This window comes from Zonotrichia leucophrys, chromosome 3 (genome assembly GCF_028769735.1).
Source record: "Zonotrichia leucophrys gambelii isolate GWCS_2022_RI chromosome 3, RI_Zleu_2.0, whole genome shotgun sequence".
Lineage (NCBI taxonomy): Eukaryota > Metazoa > Chordata > Aves > Passeriformes > Passerellidae > Zonotrichia > Zonotrichia leucophrys.
The window spans coordinates 46,907,680-46,935,571 of NC_088172.1; the positions used below are offsets into that span (position 1 = coordinate 46,907,680).

The 27,892-nt window shown below is 36.3% G+C and overlaps 1 protein-coding gene across 8 annotated transcripts in view; it reads left to right on the forward strand.

The window, feature by feature from the left end:
• Window positions 1-27,892, forward strand: part of LAMA2 (laminin subunit alpha 2) — a 334,549-nt gene that overhangs the window by 163,738 nt on the left and 142,919 nt on the right. For all 8 annotated transcript variants that reach the window (XM_064708035.1, XM_064708043.1, XM_064708042.1 and 5 more), the window contains 4 exons: window positions 15,370-15,477; window positions 16,096-16,307; window positions 22,357-22,468; window positions 25,944-26,057. In XM_064708035.1, the coding sequence (XP_064564105.1) occupies window positions 15,370-15,477; window positions 16,096-16,307; window positions 22,357-22,468; window positions 25,944-26,057 (546 nt within the window). The remainder of the gene's footprint in view (window positions 1-15,369; window positions 15,478-16,095; window positions 16,308-22,356; window positions 22,469-25,943; window positions 26,058-27,892) is intronic.

The following is a 27,892-nucleotide window of genomic DNA, read 5'->3' on the forward strand; positions in this document are numbered from 1 at the left end:
TTTTGCTATTAATGACTTGTTTAATGGTGTACAAGAAGGTGCACAGAGTTTTATGCACAAATGTTATTGCCAGGGCAGGAAAGTGATACAGACATGAGACAGGCTGATGTGTGAGCACACAGGTTGTGCGTTACATATGCCACATAGGGGCTGCATGCTTTTTTTTTTCTCAAGCACAGCACACTTACATTTTAGAAATAAAACCTGATGACCTGTATGGATTTGCTTAATATGTAGCAATATGTTCTCTGCTGAGAGAGACACTGACACTCTATTCTTCCTTTTACCTAATATAATAAGTTTTAATGTTTTGGTGTGAACCTTAGCTACCTGCTTTCTGCTTGATATTCAGAAATTGATTAATAAAAGATATTGACAATGAAATTCTTAGTAGACTTAAGTGGATACAGCAGTGGATAAAGCTGCAGTGAAAAGAGACTTGCTTTAAGTGTTAAGTAATGGTAATTCTTGCTCAGTGACCTTGGACATTCATTCACTCCCCAGAGATTGTTAAGACTATCTTTAGCTCTTCAGAAGTGAGATGTCAACACCTTAGTTGGCACTTGGTGCAGCAGGAAAAGACAGAAGCCCTGTTAGCAGAAATTTTCGGAAATCAATTAAGTTCATGGAGCTACAGCAGCTTCTATCAGCAGGAGATCAGTTCTGAAACAGCCCTGAGAAAGTGAGAGCAGCTGCTGTTATTCTGAGGAAAGGTCTGTGCTGTCTCCAGCTGTGGCCAGTACCACATTGATATGGATTAGTGTAAGAATGCAAGCACACATCTATGCTGTCCTGCCCACCAACCCATTATACTGCAATTTGCACTCATTTCCTGCGCTAGAGAATGTCTCTGTTATGGTTGAGGCAAGAGAATGAAATGGATTGAGTGGATTAGAAAATAACAGTTTTAAATAAAAGGTGATTTGCTTATGTAATTAAACTCTAATTGGTAGTTAATGCAAGAGATTGTGAAACAATAACAAATGGGCTAATACAGCTAGGGTGAGGGTAGGAAGAGACAGATGAAAAAACAGAATTCATACCTTAGTATGAATTAGGGACATGATGGCAGTGGAGGACTGAAAGATAGTGTTGGATCTAATCACTGTCCATTCCAAATTTCAAACAATTGTAGGTCTAAGAAATTTTGCCACAGTGGAGAGGTTAATTTGTCATATGACCAAATGCAATAGGGTCTTAAACACACTGCTGAGTCGAAAGAGTGACTTGCAATCTGTAGAGAGATGCTGTGGCAAAAAACCCCACTCACTGATTGTGTGTGATTAACTTGATACATGAGCATTATTTAAATATAGATTAGCATTTTTAAAGGAGTTTATGATGTGTTCTTGCTGTGTCTGGAAACTTGCATGACTTCGTGTAGGTCAAAGTCTTCCTTTAAGACACATTTTAAACACTAAGTTAAGGTCAACATTTTTAATAATTTTTTTTTCTTTTAATGCTGTTGTGAAGTTGTAGCTTTTTTATTCATATTTTATCTTAGAGCTATAAAGTTAATCATTGCTTCATACTGCACCATTTGCATTAAACCTACGGCAGCATGAAACCCTGCCAAATATTAAAGAGTTTGAGATGGAAGCAGAAAATTTAAACTGTTAGTCAAAACTTGGTTTATTAGGACCTAGTAGTCTGGCTTATGTTGGAAATGGGGAGAAAATATACATTGCCAACAGAACCAGGGAAGGAGGGAACACATCCAATTAAAGGAAATTTATGTAGGTATATAAATCACATTAATCACACTCAGAAGACCTTGCGTTTGTCTATTATACATGAACTACATGCAGGGATGGATTCTTTCTGAGCTTTATAGCTTTTTGTTACACCAAGAATTCAAAAAACATTTCAGGGAAGTTAAAAGTTGGTATCCTGGATAAAATATAAAATTAGGTTGAGGTTTTCCAACCTCTGTTGAAATCCAGAATAACTTTTGAAAAGCTGTTGAAACTAAGTGAGTAATAATGAATAATAAAGAAAATCCTAGATTCTATTAGATTCAAGATTCATATGCTGCTAATAATGTTTAAAGATCCTAGAGCACGTGGAAATTCTGAGATTTTACTGTTTAAGGTTGTAAAATTACAATTATTTTTCAGACAATTATTTGCAACACCAAAACTCAGCATGATTTTCTCATTCTCCTTCTGGGCTTTGATGGACATAGATAATGCCATTCTGCATTCTCCAAGGATAAAAATGAGGAAACATTAATAAGTCAGTTGCTAGAAAATGAACTTATGTTAAGAGACATAGATTAGAACCAGCTTAAACTGATTTTTAGTTGTTTTTGTGAATAATATTTCATTATTTGAGTATTATAGCTGTTTCACTTTATATATGTTTATTCCTGACATTAGCGTAAGGAGTACTTTCTTATTTAGAAAATTGACATATGAGAATTTTTACTGCAATCAAGTGGAATATTTCCTGAGAGATTCTGAAGCACCTGGAATGAGGGTTTGTCTATTTTCTTCATGTAGGCATTTTCAAATACAGTATGCTTGCTATATACATAAAAACACATACCTTTTCTGGCACTCACAGAAACTCAGACTCCTTCTTTTCTCAAGGTGAAACTGTTGGGCTGTCAAATCTTGTTCAGTGTTCTATATCTTAACTTTTCTCTCTACAAAAGACACTGTTTATAAAATAAACTTTATAAAAAGGCTCTTTGGACCTCATAAAAGGATATTGATGTGTCCAGGGCTATTGCCAACTGGAGATAGCCCAAAAGAGAGTAAGACTTACCTCTTTTGAGAGTAAGAAAAGAAAAACATGGAGAACTGAGTTTATTTAATCACAAATTGATATAAATAAAATTATAGGGACTGAAACAGGTGTTTTGAGATATCTAAAAGGCAGCAGCTCCGTGAAGGATAGGTATGATGCTGAGTTGATGGTTGGACTCAATCTTTTAGGTTGAGTCAAGAAGAAGACTACAGTCCATCACTAAACTTTTGATTTTCAATTAGTGATCTGTTGAAACATCAGTGTCCCTTTCCTTTAACTTGGTTGCTCTTTGATGATCTCTATGTAGATTTTTTTTTCCTTATAACTATGCCAGTGGCCTTTTTCTGCATCCTAATAATTTTTCAGTCCTGAAAATAAAAGCTGAATTCTATTCAGGGAGCTGTCTGAAAGAATGGGTCTATCCTTCCATCTTTCATACTCAGAAAGAGTGAAGTTTGAAATAGATCTTTTTAAGAAAGGGCACTGCCAGTCATCAAAGGTGAGCAGTATCCACTCCTGTAATAGCAACCAGATATAACATACACAGTGCCCATGTACTGTAAATTAAGGAATTTCTTTTTTAAAAGTCTCCATTGAATTGAAAAGTGTCAGTGTTTGTAGGGAAAGCAACAAAAAAAGAGGGCAAAAAAGAGGGGATCTCTTTTAGCTAGTAAGGTCAAGGATGTCTTCTGGAAAGGTACAAAAAATACAGTTAGATGAGTTAGGTGACTAACATGGACAGGAAGAAGATAATTTTTCAGTAGAAATAGTTTTGGGGTTTTTCCACATTCTTTTATTACTATCTGTGGATACTTACTCTGTGTTCATCATGTGCATTCATTATGATCACATTGAATATCATTTTATAGCTTGACTTAATGTATTTTTTTTCCCCAAGCCTGTGTGTATTGTATTACTTTTTAGGTGCCTCTTATTTTTCAGAACATTAAAATGAAGTGTATAGGGCAATACTATCACATGGTTTTCATGCTCAATTTTCTGTGCATTATATTTTATAGCCAAAGATAAAGGAATTTCTGACATTTCAAAAAGTGAATTTGTGAAGGGAATAGGAGGCTTTCTTTGAAATATGTGACTTTCACCTATATCCACATAGCACTTTCTGTAAAAAAAAAAGAATTGCAAAATATCTACATGATTAAGTGTCTCAAGTCGACAGGCCTGAGAACATTTAATCTCAGTAGAACTTTCCCTACCTGTGTGAATTCAAATTCATGTTATATTAATCTCACTCTCTATGTTAACATACCTCATGGAGCTGCAATGTTTTTTGATGATGAATCCTTCAAATGGGACTCTCTGTATGACAGTCATAAAGCTTATGCCAGTGTAAGATTGATGTTGATTCTTTCAGCACATGTAACCCTTGGGCAGTAGACTTGCCCTCTTTTTTTGACAGTTATTAATTCATCCAAAGCAAATTCCCTCCATCATTCTGCTTTTAAAGCAGAGGTAACTCATGAATATAAGGGTCCTTTTTTTTTTCTTCCCATAAAAGGTACAGTATATAAATTAATAATTGGTAGAAAAGATACTGCTTTAAGTCTGGAAGGCACTGTACTTGTAGGAACAAATAAGAAGTGGAAATTTATATAGTCTGTTGTAGAATAATATATTTTTCTAATCAGAATTATATATGGAGAACATTTTTTAAATATTTTTCATTTAAGGGGAAAAAAATGATGAAGTCATGATAAAAATAGTGCACATGATTGCAGCAACCACAAAGTTCATACACCTGCATTATCCTCAGTATGGCTAAAGGATTTTTTGTCACCTCCCATTAAGGCAAATTGAAGTTGAAAGAATAAATTCTCTTATGGAGGACTTATAAAGCTATGCCCTTTCTGCTTTCTAAGTCTTGGGCATCAGTTCACGCCTTCTGTCTTTCCTTTGCTCTCCAATCTCATAAGCTTGATTGTTCATCCTTCCTTCAGCCTTCTAAGAAGAAATGTAGGGGTTTTTTTCATAGAAAATCACATCTAAGAAAGATAAAGACTTTGAACTCAAAGAAAAAAAAATTACCTGAAAAGATTTTCAGAAAGGACCTTTTTTTAAAGATTATTTGAAACAAGCTTGGTTTTTTTCTTACCCTTTAAAACAGCAGCACAGTTTTGCAGTTTTCAGAGATGAGTTCATATCAAGTTTTATTTTCAGAGTGTGTATATGATACTTTGTGTGTGCGTGTGCCTGCGCACGAGAAGTGTTCCTATATATGAGCACATTGCCTCAAGTAATAATCAGCTGTGGATTACCATGATGGTGATAACAAGGGCAGAATTGCTTTCATGGGTACAATAAAGAATGGCATGATAGATTTTTATCTACGCCGTTTTTTAAAAAGATCTGTCTTAAAGCATATTTGTTAATTAAGTGCTGTCTGTACTGTTCTGAAATATCTTTGTTCCTTGAGTAAAACAGTATTAAAATTCAGGGTTTGTGTGATACATACATACATTCTAGCTAATGCTAACTAGCATTCATTTAAATTAACATCAAACACAAATTTCTTTGTCTAAAAGAAAACATAGGTATTTTTCAAAGCTGTGTTAGTTTGTCATGAGTAGGGTTAGCAGAGGAAAGGCTGCAAAACTAGCAAGCCAGGAAAGTGGCCAGGAATTTAATCATGAGATAGCATTGGCTCCAGAGGCAAAGTAATTCAAAATATGGTTTTTACTGACTGAAAATAGACAAAAATCACAGGGTTCTGATTCACTGTTTTGTTTTTCCCTTTACCTGAAAAATGAAAGAAAAATGCAAGGAGTTGTTGGGGTTTTTTCTATCATTAATGTTGGTGAATTGTAGTACACAGAGACAAATTCTTACACATCTATATCTTTTTTTAGTACTCAAATGTTTATTCTTACTGCTTTTGTTTTGATATGTGATCCTTAGAGGTCTCCATGATATGCAGCAAAATACCAAATAAGAATATATTATTGTTGCATTTATTATATCAAATGGCAAGCCACCTCTGAAGAGCAGATATTTGGCTTTGCAAAGCCTTGCATTTTACTTAGAAAATGAAGATTTTTTTTTTTTAAATATTAATTTCTTTAGATTTTATTTCATTCAAAATCTCCCACTTAGAAACACTGGCAGTTATTAAAAGCAGTATATCCTTCCTGTCAGAATAATTTTGCCCAACAGATACTCCAGTTACAAAACTCCTTCAAGCTTGAAACATTATGATATATTTCAGTTTCCTAAAGGATCCCAAAGTGCTTCTTATGTCATACTTTGCTTTGAATTACTAGTGCAGCCATCGCTGTGGTACAGTATTGTCAATAGTAATGTTGCAAACCAGTTAAGTAGAAGGAGATAGGAAAATAACCTTTGGCTGGCTAGAAGTTTTCCATTTTCTTTTGTGACAAACTTGAGAAATAACATCCCTGGGCTGTTTTGCTTGCTGCTTTACAAATATGGAAAGAAAAGAAAACCTGAAATCAAGAATAGTCACAGTCTATCTCAGTGAACTGTACTAACAGTTGGTTGTACCACTCGATGGCACTTGGAGATATATTATAGTGTTGAACAAGGTGGGTTGGGTTAACGGTTCGACTCAATTATATTCAAGTTCTTTTTCAACCTTAATACTTCTGTGATTCTATTAAAGACACAGAATTTAACTATTTCTTGCTTTTGCATACAGTGTTTAAGCCTTTTCAGTAGAAAGTAAACACTTTAGGAGGCATCCATGGATTTTCATTTACAGATCATGATGCAGTGAGATGTCCTCAGCAATATCACAAGCAAAATACTGAATGCCTTTGCAAAGCTGAGGAAGATATTTTTAAGAAGAACAGCTTTTAATTTGGACCTGAACAGTTGCTCTTGTTTTATAGTCCTGCATTTTTGTGTTTAATAGTCCCTGCATGCTGGGATTTTGTTGCCATAGAAATATCAGCTTTTAGTTTTGCAAAATTATGCATATTTTTTTTTCTTGTTAAAATATTCATGAAGGAGTGCAGCCAGAGAAGGGAGGGGAAGGGTCGGTTCTTGTATATTAATGGAACTGGACTTTGACATAAATGTTCTAATTAGTCATTCATTCTAATATTACAGGAAGGCATTTATTGACATGACTACTGCAATTACAGTTCGCCCCTTTGGAACCACAGACCATGGAACTGGGAGACTAACATTTAATCAGTAAAATTAAGAATTACTTTCAATTATGAGATTGTTGACAGCTACAACACCAGCAGTAAACAGTTTTTATTTAGAAACTTTTGATGAGGATATGTTACTTAGAAACATGTCTCAGAGTTGATGCTCAAATATTGAATTTGATTACAATATCACTAGTAGTCTGAAACATCCTCACAGTTGAATAAAATGTGGTATTTTTACCCAGATTTACACCATTTAGCCACTCTGGCACTTGTAGCGATCAGAGCAGCCATTGCAGCAGCTGTTGATTTTGTATTAACTGGTTTGTTTGGTTTTGGTTTTTTTCTTTTCCTTCAGTTTAACTGTATTCAGTCAGGGAAAAATGTCTGCAGCTGTGATGACATACACAGTTAATTTCTTTAAATATCCTTCTATGATGCATGCTTGACATACTATGCTACAGGGTCACAGCTTCTGGTATATTTTTTTCTAGATTGGTAGACTTCCAAAGATTGAGGTTTACCTCCCACCACAGTAATACACATGGGCAACAATTGTACATTAATTAGGTTATCACATCACTACTGGAAGAATATACCCCTGCTTTGTGTTTTTGAATCCTTGGTCTAGGTACAGCAGCTTGGGGAACAGTGGTTGGGAAGGCACAGTCAAGATCATATGGAAAGCAAAAAAAAAAAGAAAGCGAGTAACCATTTTAAGGTTTTGCTCTTGTTACTATGGTTAAGTAACTGCAACAAAGTAATCGCATATTTTAAATCTTGTAACAGTTTATCATTGGAAAAGTCAATTTTAGACTTCAGGAGTGGTTGACCAGAGAGTTATGTTTGTCTTCTCAAGTGAGAAGAAATGACAACTGGGAATTATGGTAGAGATTTGAGAATTTGTAGAGTAAATGTCAACATTCATAAATACATTTCAGGAGACAGCATATAATCTTACTGTGCAAATTTTTCAATCAGTCACTGATTACATTAATTTCTTCAGTGCCAAGTTCAGAAGGAGCAACTACTCAATGTAAGTAGGAGTGGCAGCAGAGGGCTTACAGGAGATATTATTCAGACGTTATTCAGTCCTCATCTTCCTTAGGAACTGAGATTTATTCCATTTTTCATTTTAGAGTTCCATGGCATAATTGGATGTTTCAACATTATATATTAAACCCAATAAGCAGTTTTGTTTTATTTAGACATCCAAATAATACAGTCTAGTTCATCCAGGGAGGAGGAGAACTAGGGTTATGAAATGATAACTTTAATACAGTATCTCAGTAACAGTGAGACTGGGCTGAGTTTATGGATATAATTTTGAAGAAGATGAGAAGTTTCTTATTGATTTTTAAAAAATATTTTCCACTTAAATGCTTCTTAGCAGATATATTGAATCAAAGGAATTGTGCAATATTTAATTGGTCTAAATTGTTTGTGACAAACTGTTTTAAATATGGAAGGCCTGGAAATACTCATCAGATTTTCATGTTTAGGGTGGCAGACATTATCAACTACTATACCAAAATTATATTCTGGATCAAGAATGAAAAGGTATTGGCACCAAAAATCAAAAAAGTTTAACTTATGTGGTTATACTTGATCTGGTGATATTCTAGCCAAAGCAAGGGATACTTTCAAGGTATGATTAATGAGATAGATTAGATTTTAATGTCTTCCTCTGTTGGTGTTCTTTCTTCCCTCATGTTTCCATAGTGTTGGAATCTGAGTACATGGTATATCTCTGATAGGTGCAGGGTGTTCTTTATATGGCCAAATGATCAGATGCTGTGACAGACTGCTTAGTTCAGACTAATAAGTGTTCTGGGAGGGTCCCTGTTTCTCAGGTATTGAGCATAAAATAGGGAAGAGACATGGTCAAGGTACATAAGAAATACAATTTAACAGAAAATTTAATTTTTCAGTGCTCCTTATGAATTGTGCTTACTCTTTCAACAAGCTTTATTTGTCTTCTAAGCAAAAAATATTCACTTAGGGGAAAAAAAAGTAAACCCACATATTTGATGGTCCTTTCCATTGCTGGGAACATTTTAAATACTAAGATTTATTGTGAATTTGTTGTTCCATTGTCCAATGGAGCAATAAATTCACAATATTTGGGAATAAAACTCCTTTGAATAGGAATTTGAATAAAACTCCTTTTTGTTTTACTCAAATCTGCCTTGATGTAGGATAAGCAGAGGAAATAGTAAAAATTAAAGAGCCTGTATCATAACATTCTAGATAAGATTCCAGGAAAGAATGACTTTGAAATCTTTGCTGCTGGAGTGGTCTGTTTAAAGAAACTGAAGATGACAGTGAATAGTTTGAAATCCTAAGTTTTCCCTTTGAATAGTTCAATATTGTAGACAAATTCTCATGGAAAGCAATTGAACCAACCACTGATAAGTAGTCAGGCTACTTTATTTAAACTTACTCCCTCACTTGCTCTACTTCTCTGGAAGCAATGTTCTGAAAAAGGGAAAATAAGTATAATGTAGCATCAAATTATACAGAAGAATTTTGAATGTACTTGAGCAGGGAAACTAGGATTGTGAACTAGCTGGAATAGAGCTGGGGGAACTCTAGATGGCAGAGAGTTTGGGGAAAGAGTCCATTCTTTCAGGGGAAAAGTTTAACTTCCCTATAATGAAAACTGACTTTTTTTTAAAGCTAGCCAGAACTATACTGTCATTCAAATAAAACATGATTATTCTGCTCCCTGCTTTATCTGAAATATTGCTCTAATGCCTCAGAAGAGCTTTTATATCCTATCTAAATTCAATCTGTCTAAGAGAGGAGAGTCTATTTAATCTCTAATTGGATCTGGAGTAGAACTAACACATGCAATCTTTACTGAGAGCTATTACTAAATGAAGAAATGTTTGACGTCTTCTTGGTGATGGTTCTATCAGAATTCTTTTCTAGTCCCTGCCTTCCCTCACACTGCAACTAGCTCGAAGACTGGATCAGCAAAATCCAATTAAATATCATAAATTTACAGCTGAAGATAATATAGAAGATAATAACCCAGATGAGAGCTGAATTATCAGTGAAATATTTCCTTCAACACAAGTAAATTAAGGGGGAAAAAGCAGCCCTTTGTCCATTCTCTTCTGCACTGAGTGGGCTGCTAGAACACATGTGCACTTAGCCATTAGTTAAGGTGGTGCATTGTTCAATGACTCGTCAAACCATATCACAACTGCTTAGGTGCTGATGAATTATGGACCAACTTTGTCACCACAAATAAACTGGGAAAAACCTTATTTAAAGGATTTCCTTCACATGGGTAGTGCTGATATTCTGGTGACAGATATCTCTACATTTGCTGAAATCCATGTCATAAAATAAATGTGTACCCAGAGAATTTGTGAAGGTGAAAGAGTCCAAATCTACGACAAACTTTCATTGCAGCTCTGTTTCATGGAAATTCAAGAAGGCTAGCAGGGAATGTTAAGCTGTGTATGCTATCATTCCAGTACCTTCAAGCATAGTTTTTAGTGGTAGATAGTGCCATAGGAATATGACAGAGCCACTGTAAGACTGGGTGAATATCTGTGTGATTTCTCATAATTATGGCAGCAAGCAAATAATAGTCACAGGTGCATCAGGAAACAAGTGTTTGTTTTGTGCATGTCTTTCAGAATGCAAAAACATTATTATCTCTTAGAACTTTAAATTACTATTAGCAACTTGCTGAGAGACTCACTGGTTTTTTTATTCAACTATATGTGTGTTAACATTCTCCGCTGAAATGTTCTACCCATTCATGTTTGTGGCCTTTGCACTTTTTCTTCCCATTTTTAAATTTTTCTGGTAGCATTTGTTCATTTTATATTGTTCTAATTGTATAATGCTTGTCTCTCGAATACAATATGTCAGTGACTGTATATCTGCCACAACCACTAACAGTGAAAAGATAGTTCAGCTTGTTGATACTTGTTGATGCTTCAGGGTGAGGTTTACTTGTGGACTTGACAGTATTGGATTAATAGTTGGACTTGAAGATCTTTCAGTTTTTCTCCAACATAAAAGAGTCTAATGATTCTATGATGCCTTTTATTTCACTGGTTTTGAAAATCTGGTGTTGTATGAGTGTTGGTCTAAACCTAGTTTAATGCAGTAATATAATTTTGGTTTTGAAGGTGTTGTGTTCTCTTGGATTAGGCCTGAAATCCAAGCCGTTATTAGTTAAATCCATTGTTGTACATAATTTGCCACCAAATATCTGAGCAACATGTATTCATTCTATTTCAATAATATTCTATTTCAATAATACACTTAGTGCATAATTTTTTATTCATTTGCAAAATGTTATGTTTTCCAAGTTACTTTTTTACTCTAAATACAAGGTGGAATGATTTGAAGGTTGTCCTTTGGTGGGGTTATTAACCAGCCACTTTCCTTGGACTCTATGGAGGACTTCATCCAGCTGCCTACATGTAACCCCATAGTGCCATGTCAGATGCCCCAGTTCATATTTAGGTGCTTTAATCACCAACTGAGTGTCTCTTAACTGACAGAAGAACATTTTACTGATTAATGAGATAAGGGATTGTAATCAGCACCTTATTTAATGGAGATAGCTCCTAATCTTCTGAAGTTACATTTGGCAGGTGTTCAGAAGCAATGAGGCAGCCCACAGTGCAGCGGACAAAGTGCTAAACTTTTACAGGCAGAGTTACAAGAGGCATTGGAGAGGCAGAGTGTGAATCTTCATGTATAACTCAACAACAAGATGGAATATACATCTGTATAAGAAGGAGATGTGGAGACAAGGACATTAGCAGGAGAGATCCTGACAGCTTGCCTTGGGAAAGCACTGGCAGAACATTCACTAAGTGCAGGGAGGGAAAGACTTGTAAAGTTTGATTTCCATATGAAGAGATGCAAGCTTTCCTCATCTCTAGCCTTGCCAATATTTGTAGAAATGTTGTTTGTTTTCAGTGCTGTAAGTATTTGTGGTCTACTATCACTTATCTTGGCTTTGAAGTAATTTTAGTGGGACAAACATATTACATCAAAACATGCTTTACACAGGATAATACTGGGTTCTTCCTCCTACCCCCCAGCTCTTTTGTTTTTGAGCATGGGCATTTGTTCACAGGAAAGGAAATATCTTTTCTGCTTCAGTTTTGGTTGACCCTCTGTTAGGGTGTTGTAAAAAAAGTCTTGTCTGCTCTCTTAAGAGCTCTCTTAAGAGCATGTAACATAATAGTAGAGTACAGCTAGCAGTGAAAAATTGCAAAAAGCCCCAAAAACTTATCTGCCAAGAAACTTCTTGGATTAGAACTAAGATAGCTGTATTTTCTCTCTCCTGTGCTTGTTATTTCTGTGGGGAGTCTGTGAATTTTCTTGAATGCATAGATTCTGCCTCCAAAGCTTGAAATAAGTATTTGATGCATTAATCTAGAAACAGGTGAGAGAGACAACAGAAATTGTATGGAACTTCCTTGACATTTCTATACAGCTATTCTTGACTCAACAATATATGCCTTTGTCACCAGCCAGGCAAACTTTATGCCCTGTTCTCTTTGCTGTTGATGGTCTCAGATGACAGTCCTTGAAGTGGAACTCTGAATCTTTGGGTGATACAGGGAAAAATGTGAAAGTAAAGGGACCTCATGGGTGCCCAATTTATATATTGCATTTATATTTAAAATTCAGTGAAAAGTACATTTTGCACAAGATGACATGCAGCACATGGATTGACCTCTGAATTCCTTTGCCTGTCAATGAACTCGTACTTCAAATACACAAAGGAAATGACCATTGCAAACAAAGACAAAAGGAAGTTATACTTTTTGGTTTATGTAAGTTTGGGGTTTTTTCTAATCTGTATACAAGGTAAATACATACTCTGAACTGTGAGGTATTCTCTACAACAAGTGCCTTTTGGGGACCTTGTCTTCAGTGTGAGACCCTGTTCATGATAGGCAAATCTTGCAAGTTGCAGGACCAAAACTCAGACTGCTGTGGCTAGCAGAGACCTCAAGAGACTTCTTAGTCATATTCCAACTCCTAGGCATCATATCCAGAGTATCTTTGACATTTTGAACTACTGCTAATTGATTAACTACTTCAATAGCTTTTTCAAGTAATTTGGTACTGTTTTGACCATCCTTAAAATCAGCTTTCTTATGGTCGAGCTGAATCTTCTTCATGCCTTCTCTGCAGTTGCCACAGGAAAATAAAAATGGCCACTGCATTTTTCCAGACTTCAATTTTTTTGTTAATTATTTTCCTATTTCCTCTGACTGTTCTCTTTTTTGGACTAGGCCACCCACCCTTTTCCTCTTCTGCTTCCTGTTGGTTATATATTAGGAGTCTGTAATCCATTCTAGCTGCATTTTCTTTTAAATTTCCTTTTTTTTTTTCCCCTGCTTTGTGACCTGTGAGTTCTCGTGTTGGGTTTTTATTTACTAAGGTAAAGGTTATGTAGCTGGGAAAAAGTAAAACCTGTATTTTTATGGGCTGCCTAAAAATGCCTAATCTTTGTTTTCCCATTATTTTCACTTTCTTGAATCTTTGTCATTAGTCTGAACTTGAAATAGAAATGATAAAATTCTGCAAAAGTTACTCTTCTAAAATGTTTGTCTACAGCTGAAAGCAGTAGACAAAAAGGGTACTTCTTGCAGCATTTCAGATATCTAAATTTTCTACATTCCTCTAGCAGTTTCAAACCAGTGCTTAGACTTGACCACAGGCAAAATAAAAATGCTGTAACAGCTGTAAGCAAGGAAAAAAAAGTCTTTTGACATTGTTACGGTCAAGGCTTTTAAGTAGTTGCATTGATCCCAGCAGGTTTGTAGACTGTGTAGATAAACAAATGATGCCACTGTTTGCTAGTGACTGAGCTAGGAGGAGCTGCAGACTCCATCAAGGGTGGAGAGAGAGGCCTTACAGAGAAGCCTGGACAGGCTAGAGGGCTGGGCCATCACCAACAAAAGCTAACAGAAGCAAGTGCTGTATTCTGTCCCTGGAATTGGGTACTCCTGCTTATACACACAAATTGTGAGGGAAGAGGGTGGAGAGCAGCACTGTGGAAAGAGATCAGGGGGTTTGGGCTGACGGCAAGTTGAGCATGATCCAGCAGAGCCCTGGCAGCCACGATGGCCAGGTGTGTCCTGAGGGGCATCAGGCACAGCATGGCCAACCAGGAAGGGAGGGGATTGTCCTGCTCTGCTCTTCACTGGGACAGCCTCACCTCAAGCAGTGTGTGTACTTTTGGGCACCTCAAGGACATCAGACTATTAAAGCATGTCCAGAGGAGAGTGACCAAGTTAGTATGAGTGCCTTCCAGCTTGACATACTCTATGATTCTATGATCCTACAATTCTGTGGTCCAAGATACAGGTTATGAATTGGAGGGAGTTTTCTGGCTTTAACCTAACAATTAGCTCTGCAGCCTCAGATATAGGGTTTTATATACCTTTATCACTAATTCAAAATCAGTTGATTTCCAGGCCTTAAATGCTGGAACCCCTTTTTCACCCCTTGAATTAGATTAATCTCAAAACACTGAAGATGTTGACTTTCACTGCTTTTTGTTACTGTGTGCAAAAGCATTCAGTATGATGAACAAATATGTCTTTGAGAATAACCAGATTTTTCTCTTTGTAAAAGATTCACAAATTTGCTCTGTGCTCAGCAGTAGGCATTGGGAGAGCAGAAGAATCCCTGTGATTTTAATATTTTCAGAGAGGAGGCTCACATTGCAATGAAGTATAAGGCAGATGCATTTAAAACCCAAAATGTAGTTCTTGCAGGATTTTATTTACTTATGCTGCTTCCAGTCAATTAGCAGAAAGCATTATTTCTGTGGTGAACTCTGTCATTCAAGTCTGCAAATTTGGATTTGCATCATACTGCATTCCATTTATAATGGAATAACTTGCGTCCATGCCATGATCCTGGGGACTAAAAGAGCATGGAAAAAATACATTGCCATGACACAAGAGCCTGGTCATTGACTTCTCACACTGTAGATTGGGTCAAACTGAGTGAAAGGGCTCAAGCATTCTTTTAAAGTAAATTTATTTGACTCCATCAGGAAAAATTCTTACTTTAGGTTATAGTTCATTCTGAAAAAAAAAAAAAAATTTGCAGCCCTTTTTTTTCTATTTTGGTAGTTTGCTCCATCAATGGAACTGAAGTTACTGAATTTTCTGCAGGTTGCTAGGGCTGCTGATACAGAGGCCAGCCTAAATGAGAACCATATAACTGAACAAATACACTGAAAGTCTAATGAAGGTATCTAGTGGAAATTTGCACAGATTTTATATATGTTTCTGATTTCTCTGTTAGTCTGTGGGTTTAAGGAATTTGCAGGCTTCAACAGCTGTAATCCTCAGGGATCTGCATGTGGTTTTGCAACACTAGAAATCTACTGATGCTCAAGAAAACTGCCCCCAAGTGGTTAAGGCCCATTTTCTTTTATTTAATTAGATTTTTTTTCTGTCTTTTAATTCCCCAGGTAGCAGCTGCTGGAGGACATCTGAAATTTACAGTCTCCTATGACATCACAGAAGAAGAAGAGGAAGAAACAGCTAAATTGGTGGTTCAATCTGATGTCATCATAGAGGTAAAGTATTTTCAGCCAAAGAAATAAACAAAAAAAAAAAAAAGAAAATAAATAAAAAGAAAGGGACAAAGAGAGAAAGAGAAAATGGCGTGATTTTTCAAAAGTTCAGTGTAAAGTCTGATGGCTGAGGACACAAAACAGAAGGGTGCACATACTTTCAGTTATTTTCTAGTGTGAGAAAAAGGATATACTTTAGAAGACTAAAAGCTTCAATATCTCAAAGAGTCTCTGGTATTATTGCAGCTATTGTAAGTAGCTTAGAAAACTATAGTGCTTTCTGTTCATCTATGAGGAAATAAAATAGTTGGTCACTTGAGGTTACACTTTGACATTCTTTCAGTAGATCTCTTCTTTTGCACCTCAGCATTATATGAATTTACTTTTGCCTATGTAGAGCCTGCACCATGACAGTAGGTTTTATTGGAAAAATCAAACTTTCTTTTCTACTGCTTTTCAGTTTGATCAGGCAAGCCCATTTCAGGTTTATGAAAAGTGAATATTATTCCTGATATTTGTTATTCTTGTAAAATATATTATTCAATAAATCATATACCCCAATGGGCTTTTTTCCAAGACTTTTTTCATGTTTAAATCTCTCTCTTTCATGGCTCTCTCTAGGGAGGTGACTTGAAAATCAGCACTCCAAAAGGGATAATTCACCTGCAGCCTTCCGAAGAGCACACTGAAGAAATTGTGCTGAAACCGGAATCTTTCTCAGTGCATGGCACTGATGTTCCAGTCAGCAGGAGGGAGTTCATGACTATCCTTGCAAACGTGAAGAGGATCCTCTTAAGAGCCACATACAGCAATGGGATGAATGCCATCTACAGGTGAATGAGAGGAACGGGTCCCTTTGCTTCAGGCAGCTTCTCAAAAGAGTTGTTTTCTGTCTTCAGATAACAAGGCTGATGTAATTTAAAACACTCTAATTTATTATCATGAAATCCATAGCATTCATTTGCACTTTCAACTTTTGTTAGTATGTTTTTCATTTTGGGTAGATGGAAGGAGGAAGGCAACAGAAAGAAGCAGCCTTTTAAGAAAATGAAATTACATGGACTATGAAGGCATGAATGACAGTTCTATAAATATGTTTATTTTGTGAAAACAGTAATTCCCATGTACATGGTAAATCATGGAGAGCAGTAATAACATGTTGAAGTAGGAAATGATATATTGCTTGTATATCGTTTTTCCCATTTAATGACCATACAGGGCCACATTAACAGTGAACCAGAGAATAATATCCTGAGTCTCCAAGCTGGAAAAGTGCCTCAAGGGGAATTTTCTATGTTTTTAATCAGTACCACACACAGAACTGGCTAATCCCAAAGCCTTTCCCTTGATTTATGTCAGGATGCTGCATGGACTGCTCAGATTCACTGATTTGATGTGAACTCTTCTGAGTCCTCTGATAAAATTAAAGACATATGAGATGATACAGTTCTATTTCAGTTGCTGCAGTGTGTTTGAAACTGTAAAGCTCATCTTGCATTTCAAATTTTTCTAAGTGCATGAACAAATACTCCAGATGGGGTGAAGAAAACATCTCTCCTGATACTGTGTGATTAACATTAATAGTTAGGTGGCATAAGTAATAGTTTTAAAATGTGTAATGGAATTGATTGCATAGTAGCTTTTTACTCACAAGGCAGGAAACCTGAAATGCTCTCTAATCTGCACATGAGTTGATTCAGTGGCATAAGCCAATTTGGAATGGAAGAGCTGATAGCACATTTAGTGATTATTTGCTGAGAGCACAGACAGAGTTTTTGCTGCTGTGAAATTTCTTCAGCAATCTAACCATCATTTGAATACTTAGGTAATTAAAATATATCCTAAATTGAAAGGCAGGTTGTGTCAACAGCATGCATTTTTCTGATTTGAGCTTCAGCATTGCAAATTTTTTCCCTGCAAAAGAATTCATATCTCTTCGGTCTCTGTCTTTTCCTGTGGTTAATTAGTATGTATTACAGCTCTGTAAGTAAGTTTGTGAATCATAACTAGCTTGTGTTTGGGCCAAACTGCTTCCTAATTTGCTCATTCAGTCATCAACCTTGCACTCTTTTGCATCTCCCTGCATCCAGTTTGAAAGCCTTTCATAGTCCCTCAGCTTCCCACCCTGATTTTTGAGGAGAGCCAAAACACCAGGTCATAGCTCACCTCTTATGCACTATGAGCAGACCATAGCTATTAATTCACAATTTACAGCTGAGACTAGTGGGAGCTCAGGGAATTATGATTTTCTGCTCTCTTCTCATTCAAATAAAAAAAACCCAAACCATTACTCAGAATTTTCCAAACTAAAGGAGTGCAGGAGCAATTTTGGGGAGAACAATAGGGGCTTTTATGCAATTTTTAAAGCAGATATGTAAGGTTGACTTCCTTTTGGCCAGAGGTCTTACTGAGTAGGAGGGGAAATGCATACTTTCAAAGGAGATATGTATGACTGACTTTGCTTGGGCCAAAGGGGTTACTAAGTATTATGGGAAACACCAACTTCAGTTGTCAGAGATTTACACGTATTTGAGTACTGACATTTCTACTAGTAGGACATGGGGGCTCTCCTACAAAAAGCCCTTTGGCTGAGCAGTTGTGATGAAAGTGCAGTGCTGGACGTGTGAGGGCTCCATCCTGCCTATGCTGTGGAACAGTGAGTTTGTGGTGGATGAGATCCCCTCCCCTCTGGGCAGCAGTGCAGAGCTCAGGTAAGCACACACACGTAGAACTGGCACAATCTATAGAATGTGCCTTGAAAGTAAGATATGGAAGAGCTGTCTGGCAAATTTAGAAGACTATATATCACTGCCTGCACCGCAGATCACTGCTTTAGACATTTGGTCATGTGTGGTGCCTCACCGTTTCTCAGTCTTGTCCATATTCAGCCTTTGGGAACAGTTTAGTGGTGTGTTAAAGATAATTTTCTGAAAGCACTTTTTTAAAATGACCTGTGAGAAGAGCTCTGCAACACACATATAATTTAAGCTTTGCATGCTGGTAGCCATCAGCTTCTAGGTGTAGTGACATTAGAGTTGTGAAGATTGGTCCCTTAAAGACAGTGAGTTAAAATGGGATTAGGGGAAGGAACTGAAGTGATTTTGAAGAGTATATTTTTTTTGCTATAAATGGTCTTATATTGCTGGTACATTTCTAGCTCTGATGTCCCTTACCAGAGAAGAATACAGCAGTGGTTGCTGCACTACTGTGTAATAAAGTAAACAATTTTATTGAGTGCTCTCAGGGTGCTCATTGTGGTTTAGCATGACAGAAAAGAGGATGTGGAATTTCAACCGCAATTAAACAAATTAAGTTTTTCATCTTTAGGTGTAGCAATGATAGTTCCACCTGTTAGGGTGGGATTTACAAAGTAAAGTCTCCTCAGAACAGTTCATGCTTCCAGGCACCAGCAACAGCATCTACTGCCATCCAGCCCAGCTTATGATCTGCTGTGTAGGGATATTGCTAATTTTCAGGATGTGCCTCATTACCCCTTGTTTTATACTCTCTTTGACTTTCACTCATGCTGAAACATACTAGGTGCAAAGCTGTCCTCATCACTCTTAAGATCATGCAAAATAACCCTTTTCTCTGTATTCTGTCCATTTAGTTCTTCAGGGAAAATGTAGATCCAATGAAGATGATATTATTTGTCATATCTAGGGCTGATTAAGGACTCCAAAGAATGGTCTCCAAAGGAAGACTTTTTTTGAAAAGAAATGCTGTAGAGCCAAGCCTTAATAGATAAGTAGATATGAACTAAAAGGCTTTTATTGTCTTTAAACAGGTATGTGCAGTGGACAGATGGATATTCCTCTGAGAGGGTTAAGGGGGTCTGGCAGAGCGACAGAAACATTACAAGGTTACTAGATCTGTCATGAATGACAATTTCTGCCTCAAAGCACCAGCAGAATTTGCAACATACTAATTAGAGATTGCTATATTAAGCTACCTGTTCATTTAAGTACTGAAAGTTTTCAAAATTGATGTCACCACTTGTGTAAGGATTCCAAAGGTGCTGTTATAATCTGAGTTTAAAAAGAGACCAGAATGAAGGCATAAAGTAACTATCTTGCAGTCATGTAGAAAAAGACTTAAAATTCAATAGAGCTGTCTCCAGTTGACGAGAGCTTTAATTTAAAGATTCTATTTTTACCCTTGTTTAGCTTAACCTACTAGAAACATTAATTAATGTGTTATGCTTTCAAGTATCCACTAAACAATATGAATGCAGTCATGCTGGGTTTGACTCAAGCATGGTTTTGTGTACATTTTTTAGGTAGTTTTAAACTTGCAGTGTTGTTATTGCTCCAGGGCATAATTAGGAAGCTTTCTTGTGTGAGTGGACAATTAGATAATTAAGTCAGTTAAAAATTGAGAATACAGAAATGCAGCAATCAATATGAAAGTGAACCCAGCTTCTGGGTTTAAAACCTAATCCTCCTCTAACTTGAAAAATCTTCCAAATGGTTGCAGTTGAATACTTCTGTGGTAGAAGCAACAGGCCAAGAAAAGATAACTCTCTCTTTCTGTTTTGTTTGATCTAATACTGTTAGCTTGTGCTTCAAAGGAAGTTTAGTAGCACTGTTTATTTAGTTTCAATATTCAGAGTGGTCGCTGATGGTAAGTGTTGCAAACATGCAGATAGGCACTGGAAATTGGAGTGCTAAAGAGAATGGATTGTTTGCAGCCACATAGAGAGGAGTCAGTACTAGGCACAAGGAGAAAGAGGGAAGAAGAGGCCAGAGGTTTTTTTCCATATGCAGAATTGGCTTCAAGACAAATGAGCAATGATTGGGTCACTACTTCATGTGCCTTATGTAGCCAGTGTGATTCAGATGCCTGGCACAGCAGACAGTAAACTGTGCTGATACTGCCTGAAATGTCCCCTTCCCTTTTAATCTTGTTTGTTTTTAGAAGTCAACAGTTGCCTGCTGACAGTAACAGTCAGCTTAAATATTTGGTCTTGATGTCTAACCTCAAATTGTTCATGCATCTCCAGGATCCAGTTCCCCATTTCTGCCAGCATTATGTATTTTAATGAATGCAGAATGGCATCAAGGAATCAAAATTGCAACATCAAAATGGGAGAAAAGAAAATCACTGTAGCTTTCTTCACTGAGTAACTGTTAATGCTAAAAACTGTTAAACACATTAAAATTCCATTTAGCAAATAGCAGAATGTAATGAAAATTGGAACGATTCAGTGAATACAAATGTGGGATAATACTGAGTGGATTGTTTCTGTCTGTTAGTGCTTCTCTTTGTTCCAAGATCAATGCTTAGAGGCAGCTAGCTGTAGTTCAAAGGAGAAATTTAATTTGACCTTTCATTAAAAAAAATTTTCTTCATTTACAGGTTTTCTTCTTCAAAATTTTTAATTTTTTTTACTGGTACAATATTCACTATTTGATATCTGATATCCTAGAGATTGGTTATCTTATAAAGAAAATTCAAATGAATGATTGCAAAATAAATGTACAGCAATAAATGTACAGCAATGGAGCAAAGGAGATATACTGAAAAGTCAGAGTGAATTTACTGAAGATCTGGATAGGAAGAAGCATCCTTCTCTTAAAACAGTATCAAGAACCTTTTACAGAGGTTGTAGTATCACCAAATCAGATTTAAGTTTCTAACTGCATTATGCACAATGATAGTCCCTCCCAGGTCCAGTCATATTCATTGTGGTGATGAAATTTCTGTTTTTCTGAAGCTTATATCTTAATTTAAGAAATCTTTCCCTTTTTCCTCCCATTACCTTTCATGTTTAACTTATTTGGAGTAGTCATAAAATCGAGCGGGAAAATATTCTGTCTTAAGCTTTCTTCCAACCGCTGTAGCAACAAAATATTTTTCTTGGATGTTTTCTTGTCCAAGGTCATCCAAATAATTTTCAGGATTTTTTGCAGCCAAAAGATAAATTCCCTATTATGAAGTGGGAAAAAACCTTTTTAATAGAATGTATGTCATGAATGAATGGTGTTTTCTGCTGAAGACAACTTCAAAACAAGCTCTTGAAGTAGCTTTAGTTATCAAATATTCTGTTAAGATTACTGGGTGAAAACAGAAGTAATTTAGCCTCTGCAATACGTTAATGTTCCTTCAAATTCTCATAAGAATTAAACTCCCAAATCTCAGTTTTTCTCCACAGTAAGCTACTCCTGAGGTAAATTACATCTGTGTCTGATAATAGCTGTAAGACTATCAAAAGGCTTTTGTTGTTTCTCTTATCATACTTCCATGCTCTTGAAACAAAAATCATGGTCAGTGTTCACCTAAACAACAGCTGTTTAGTACTTTTTTCTCTGGGACTGGGGAGACCAGGGTATTTGGCAGAAGATTTCTTTTTTGTTTCATGTACATACATTTTTCTTTCATATGCATAATACTTAGATTGAGGTTGTACATATCCTTAATCCTTCTGGACAGGGCTGACATCTTTTCCAGAGGTCAAATCTCCAGAGTAAAAATACCCTATATACAAAACTTAGTAATGTAATATTTTAGAAAGCTGGACTAGTGGTTCATAAATTTTGAAAACCCTGCTTAGTGTCAGATTTGCTCTATATGCAGCTGCAATGCAAGTTGGCACATGTGGCTTGCAGGCCAGGAATAGCCTGGTACAGTGCTGTAAGACATTTTTAATCTATTTTTATCAGTGGGTATCTGACCATAATCTCCCTCACATGATGGACAAAAATAGTAACAAGCCTACAGACATATAGTTTAGGAAGAAATAGATGAATATAAAAACCTCCTTGTTCTTAGGCAGGAAATCAGAAACAAGCCACTGCAAGTCCCTATAAAGTGTTGGTTGCATTCAGCTGCACATATCCATCTAATTTGCTGTTTTGCCCGTTTAATTTCTGTTACATCCAGACTAAGAAGCGTTATTATGGAATCTGCTGACCACACTTCAAGGGGGAGAAGGGTAGCCCCTGCAGTGGAGTTGTGTGAGTGTCCTCCAGGCTATGATGGTACCTCCTGTGAGGTGAGTATCATGATGCAGTCTAGTGCAGTGTTGCTAACCCTGTGATAGGTGGAAGCAGACACTGGACCTGTGTTGGTAGAAAATAATAGGACAGCTGTCCCTTCTTGTTAGGATTTTGTCATGGCTTGACTAGTTACCTTTATTTCGAGATGATGGTTCATCGTATCTGATAATATTTAAAATCTGAAGTTTTACACCTGTGATGATTTCTAACTTACGAAAAGACATTTTCGTTCATAAAAAGGAAACAGAAACAATATTTTTACTCTTTAGCCATTTGATAATACAAATGGATGAACATAATTAGAAGGAAAATGGCAGTTATCTGACCTGTGCACAGCAAAGACAGATCAATTTATTTGAGTTAATGGGGTTGAATTTCTTCTTTTGTTTTCCCAGGGCTTTGCCATTTGCCTTGCAGTTGTTGAGAATTGCATGTGTTCTTCTGAGGATTATGTCACATTGTTTTGCTCCTGTAACAGATAATAATGTAACAAATCATAATGCTCAGAAAAATGCCCACTTTGGTAACTAAGCCATTAGCTCACACAGAATGTGTTCATACAAGTGTACGTGTGATTAACTACCTCACGTGGGCGTTGCTTGGGGTGAATAGAAGCCAGAAAACATTCTTCAAAAGCTTTGCCTCTAAGGAAACAGTTTCAAACACCAAGATGCTCTGCTTCACAAAACTACAAACAGTATGCCATTTACACAGGCACTCTAGGCATTTGCTTGTCAACTCTCTTTTTCTTTAAAAATTTTCATGCTTATATGTGATATTTGGGGTTTAGAGTCTAGTCTCATGCCAAGAGTGGTTGTTTGTTGCTGGGGCTAGATGAACTAACATAGAAAGAAGGCCTGAAGGAATTAATGGATATTCCTATCACTCCCAAAATGGTAAAGATGGAAAAATAAGTGGAGAAGAATATTTTTTACCTCAGCTGAGAAATAATTTTAAAGCCTGGCTATTGTCTGTCTGTTCAGTTATTTTAAGAAGAATGCTAGATGCAGTATCACTGTGTTTCACACTTTTTTCACTTGTCCATTTATTCTCCCAGTGCAGATTTAAGCCTGATTTCCAAGAGAGTTATTGGAAAAGCCCTGATTGCAGATATTTCAGTATGTACTTTTGTTGTAGTAGCTGAAGGACTTGGGTAGAATTCCTGTCTTGGTGTTGCTGAAATGGCCTGTCCAACATTATGTCCTTCAGTGCTAAACCTTTTCTTCAGTCATAAACAGTCCCTGAAATTTGGTACATACTTAAGATCATACTCCACAAGAGAAAGCATATAAATATAGCCGCAAATGTAAAGTTTCTATACATGCTAGTGGGCATGGGGAAAAAAAAACAAAAAAAAAGTGAGATTTAAGATTTCCAGGCAGACAATAGTTAAGAAAGTAAGGAAAGAGAAGTTGAAAATCCTTTTTTGTTTTTCCAGTTACCATTTTTGTTTCTTCTTCTGTGTACTTTCAGCCCTGTTCATTTACTTCTGCCAGTTTCAGCTAAGCAGAGCATCATATTTTATTGACTTTGTGCAGTTTTTCTGTTCCATTTTCTCTTCATTATTTGGTTTAATGTATGTATTTGTCTCCTGCATAATGATGATATGTACCTGGCATAGATGCTGCTGCACTAAAAACAACTATTATTTTCTTATTTTCATGCTATGAATGTTTTGACATGATCAGTCTTCCAAAGACAACCAATTCAATTTAAATTATGCTGTCTCTTTTAAGATTTTCCATTATATAAATTCAGAATTTATTTTTTATGAGACTCTGGCCAAATAAAATTCTGTACATTTTTCTATGTGTAGCAGGTAAAATTTTAAATTTCTAACACCAATTGGACCCCTTTGGGATAGTTACTTTGCTCCACTGATGAATTTTCTTGCCTTTGTCAACATCTTCACATCTAATTGCTCTTCTCCCTCAGATTTGTTCCCTTTCTCTGTACTCTTTCACTTCTGATGCAGGAGTTGTGCCTAACCTGCTTCACTATGATGGTCAAGAACTTTCCCAGCTGTTGACATTTATATAATATCTTTTCTTAAGACCTCAATCTGTAATCTTTTAGTACTGTTCTGAGCCCTGCTATTGAAATTTCATGTCTAAGCTCTTAAAATTAGTGAGTTTTGGAGCCTTGTCTTGAGCAGTAGCATTTGTATCTGTGCACAACAGATTATTTTCAGTCACCAAAAGAGGGAAAATATTTGTAGATTTATGTAGAAACCACTTGCATCTCATGCCACAGAAAGTAAAATACAGGAATTCCTTTCAGCCTCTTTTTAGGTTTTGGATTTTATAACTTAAGATTTTTATTTTTTTGTATTTACAAATTTTTTTAGGTTTTTTAGGAAGGTGTAACCAAGAATGTAAAGAATAAAAAATAAGGGTAATATCTCAGGTTTTGGATTTTTTTAAAGAATAATTTCAGTTAATCTTTAGATTACTTTCAATTTTTCAAGAGTAAGACAAAAATGGACATCTTTATTTTTATAAAAAATAATCTATTTGTTATCTTTTTGGAGAGTGTATATGAAGGGGAAAGGATTTTCTTTATTAAATGATAGTCTGGTATTCCATCAGTGCTAAACTTTCTCTTTGTATTATCCAGGTGCTTTTGAAGGTCATAAATCTGTCATGCACTTTTTTTTAATCTTATGCAAAATTGCTGGATCACATGAGCAGGCCTACGGTAGAAGGAAAGTTTGCTATAAAGCATTAAGAAAAACAAACCTATAAAGTAATTTGTGAAATATATAGTATGGAAGACTGCTGCTTGACGTGTTAATATGAGAAAATGGAGTTTCATCAGCTGTATTTTTGCTGATGAATCACAGTTGCAGGGTGTCACCTTTCCTTCAAAATTACTGGACATACATTTAATATTTATTTGAATTTTACATTTAAAAAAGAAAATAAAACTATCAGAGCAGTGTCGTAACAGGAAATCCCTATCCTCTAAGGAGTACAGTTTGTAAATAAAAGGGTAGCTTAGTTTTCAGCCTGTGCTTTATTTCAGTGTAGCATTTTGCTGGAGTCCTAACAAGACTAAATGGTAATTTAATTGCTCTTTGCGCCTGAACTTCCCAGAGAACATTTTTGTTGTTTTGAGGTTTTTTTCCTCCTTCTCTCTCCTTAGTGTTTCACCTTCTGGCTGTTTTTCAGTCTGTGCCTCTTGCTTTCATGCTGTCATATTTCAGTTCTTCATTTCTCTGCTTTATTTTACCATTTCAGAAGAATGATCAAGTTAAAGCTTCCTCTAATCTCACATCTGCTGCTAAGGCTAAGGTCAGTGCAAAGCCACAGCACCAGAAAGAAGAATTTTATAGACAAAAGTTGGTATTTTTATTCATTTGGCAAGTATGTTTGCTGTGTGTGCAAGGATCAAATCCAACAAAATTTTAAAAATCCCGTTCCTTCCTCTGTTGAAACAAGAGTTTAACTTTTTATGTAACTTTCCTTGCAGTCCTGCTGGCCTCGACACAGGCGTGTGAATGGCACAATCTTTGGTGGAGTCTGTGCACCATGTACGTGCTTTGGTCATGCAGATGTGTGTGATGACATCACAGGAGCATGTGTGGTAAGTGTCCCTTCAGGGAACAATGGACATGGCCAACATCAACCCAATATACCTGTGCAACTGATTTAGTCACCTCTGAGACCTGGAATAATCAAGAAGAAAAAAAAACAGTGAGTAACAGAAGAGATCTTTATGTTGAGGTTAAGAATCCCTTCATGCCAAGATACGGTGTCTTGGACAGTTAAAAAAAGAAAATATTTTATTTATCACATAGGATCTATGTTATGAAGTACAATAGTTTTAAGGTACAGCATGCAGAAAGCAGCAAATGTATGAATGCTTTTTTGTGCTAGATTTATCTTCCCCTGCCATTTGTCTCCTGCAGAATATTCAGTTTATATTACATAGCAGGTAACTTCGTACATTCTGTTCTGTTTTGATGAGAAGATATTGTTAATGCCTTCCTTCTTCTAAATTTATAGTAAACCTTGGAGGAATGCTTAATGAATTGTACTCCAGAAAAATAATAAAACCATGATCTCAGTTAAAGCAGATTTTTTTTTCTTGTAGATTATGGAGATTTTACCTACTAATTCAGCAATTAAATCTGTGATATTATCCATAGTAAGCCTACCAGCACGCCACTGTTTCCCACCTGTTCAGTAGCCTTTTGGAATGGGTGAATTATGCTGAATATACTTTTCTGATTGACTCAAGGGCATTTTTAGTTTTATATTGTCTGACGTGGCATAAAGCTTGAAACAACATGTCTAATTTCATTAGTCTTGCAGAAGCACAATTTAAGCCAGTGCCAGTTTAGTGGGATATACTCTCATTTCCCTGCAGAATTTCAAGCAGACTCTGTAATGTGCATGTTTCTAAATGTTCCCTTTCATTTCCTTAAGAAAAACCTGCTGGGAAAATGCCAAAATGAAAATTCAAGCTTTTTCCAATATAATTTGGCACTTAGAATTATTACTGTTCTTCCTGTTTTGCTCATAGAAGATGTTTAATTGCATTGCAGTGCAAAACAAGATATCCTTAATGTGTGGATCAGTGGATTTTTCAAATTGCTTTTTCATGAATAGAAGCTTAAAATTATTCTCAATTTAATTATACTGTGTAAGCCTCAGAGAAGTACCTAGTATGAAAAACATGTTTGACGTGACAGCCATATTTTGAATCTTTCACTTAATACTCAGTGAAAATGTTTATCACTAGGGTAATGTGGATTTGTGCTTCCTGACAAAATTTTTTTTTGCCTTAATGACCAGATTCTCCAGCTACAATGTTTATAATATTTGTGTGGGATAAAATCAGTTAACAGGAGAGAAAAGGAAGGAGGAATCTTGTTTAAGGCATGTTGACTGTTTTGCTTAGGGGTCCATAGCTGGATGTAAGTTCTGAGGTTGTTGCCTTCTGTGTCTTCACATTTTAGCCCCTGCACAGCTGCCTATTTTTGTCTGTAGCACCAGCCTGGATAAAAGAGAAGGCCACGTAGGCTGCATATTGCTTTTTGTGCTTTTTGGTTGGCGCGAGCTGTTGACTCAGGCAGCTGAGCTCCCCCTTCTGATGTTCCAAGGGTGCTGGTGTAAGAGAACACAGCACTGACAAGGAAGTGGAAAATAACCAGCTGAAGATGCACTTTCATCTACACATGTTATCAAACACTCCGCATTTTTTGTTCTGTAGCTTATACTAGATCAGGCTATAGAGAAGAGGTGCACAGGGAGCTTAAAATCAGTTCTGGATTTTCTTACAACTTTGAAAGCACTGTAAGTCAGATCGGTTAGTATCCATGCGGGCTATTAAATGCTGCTATTCAATTTGGATCATAAGCCTTTTGAAGTGAAAGAGAGAGAAGTCTGAGTGCTGAAAAAGAGAAATGTTTCACA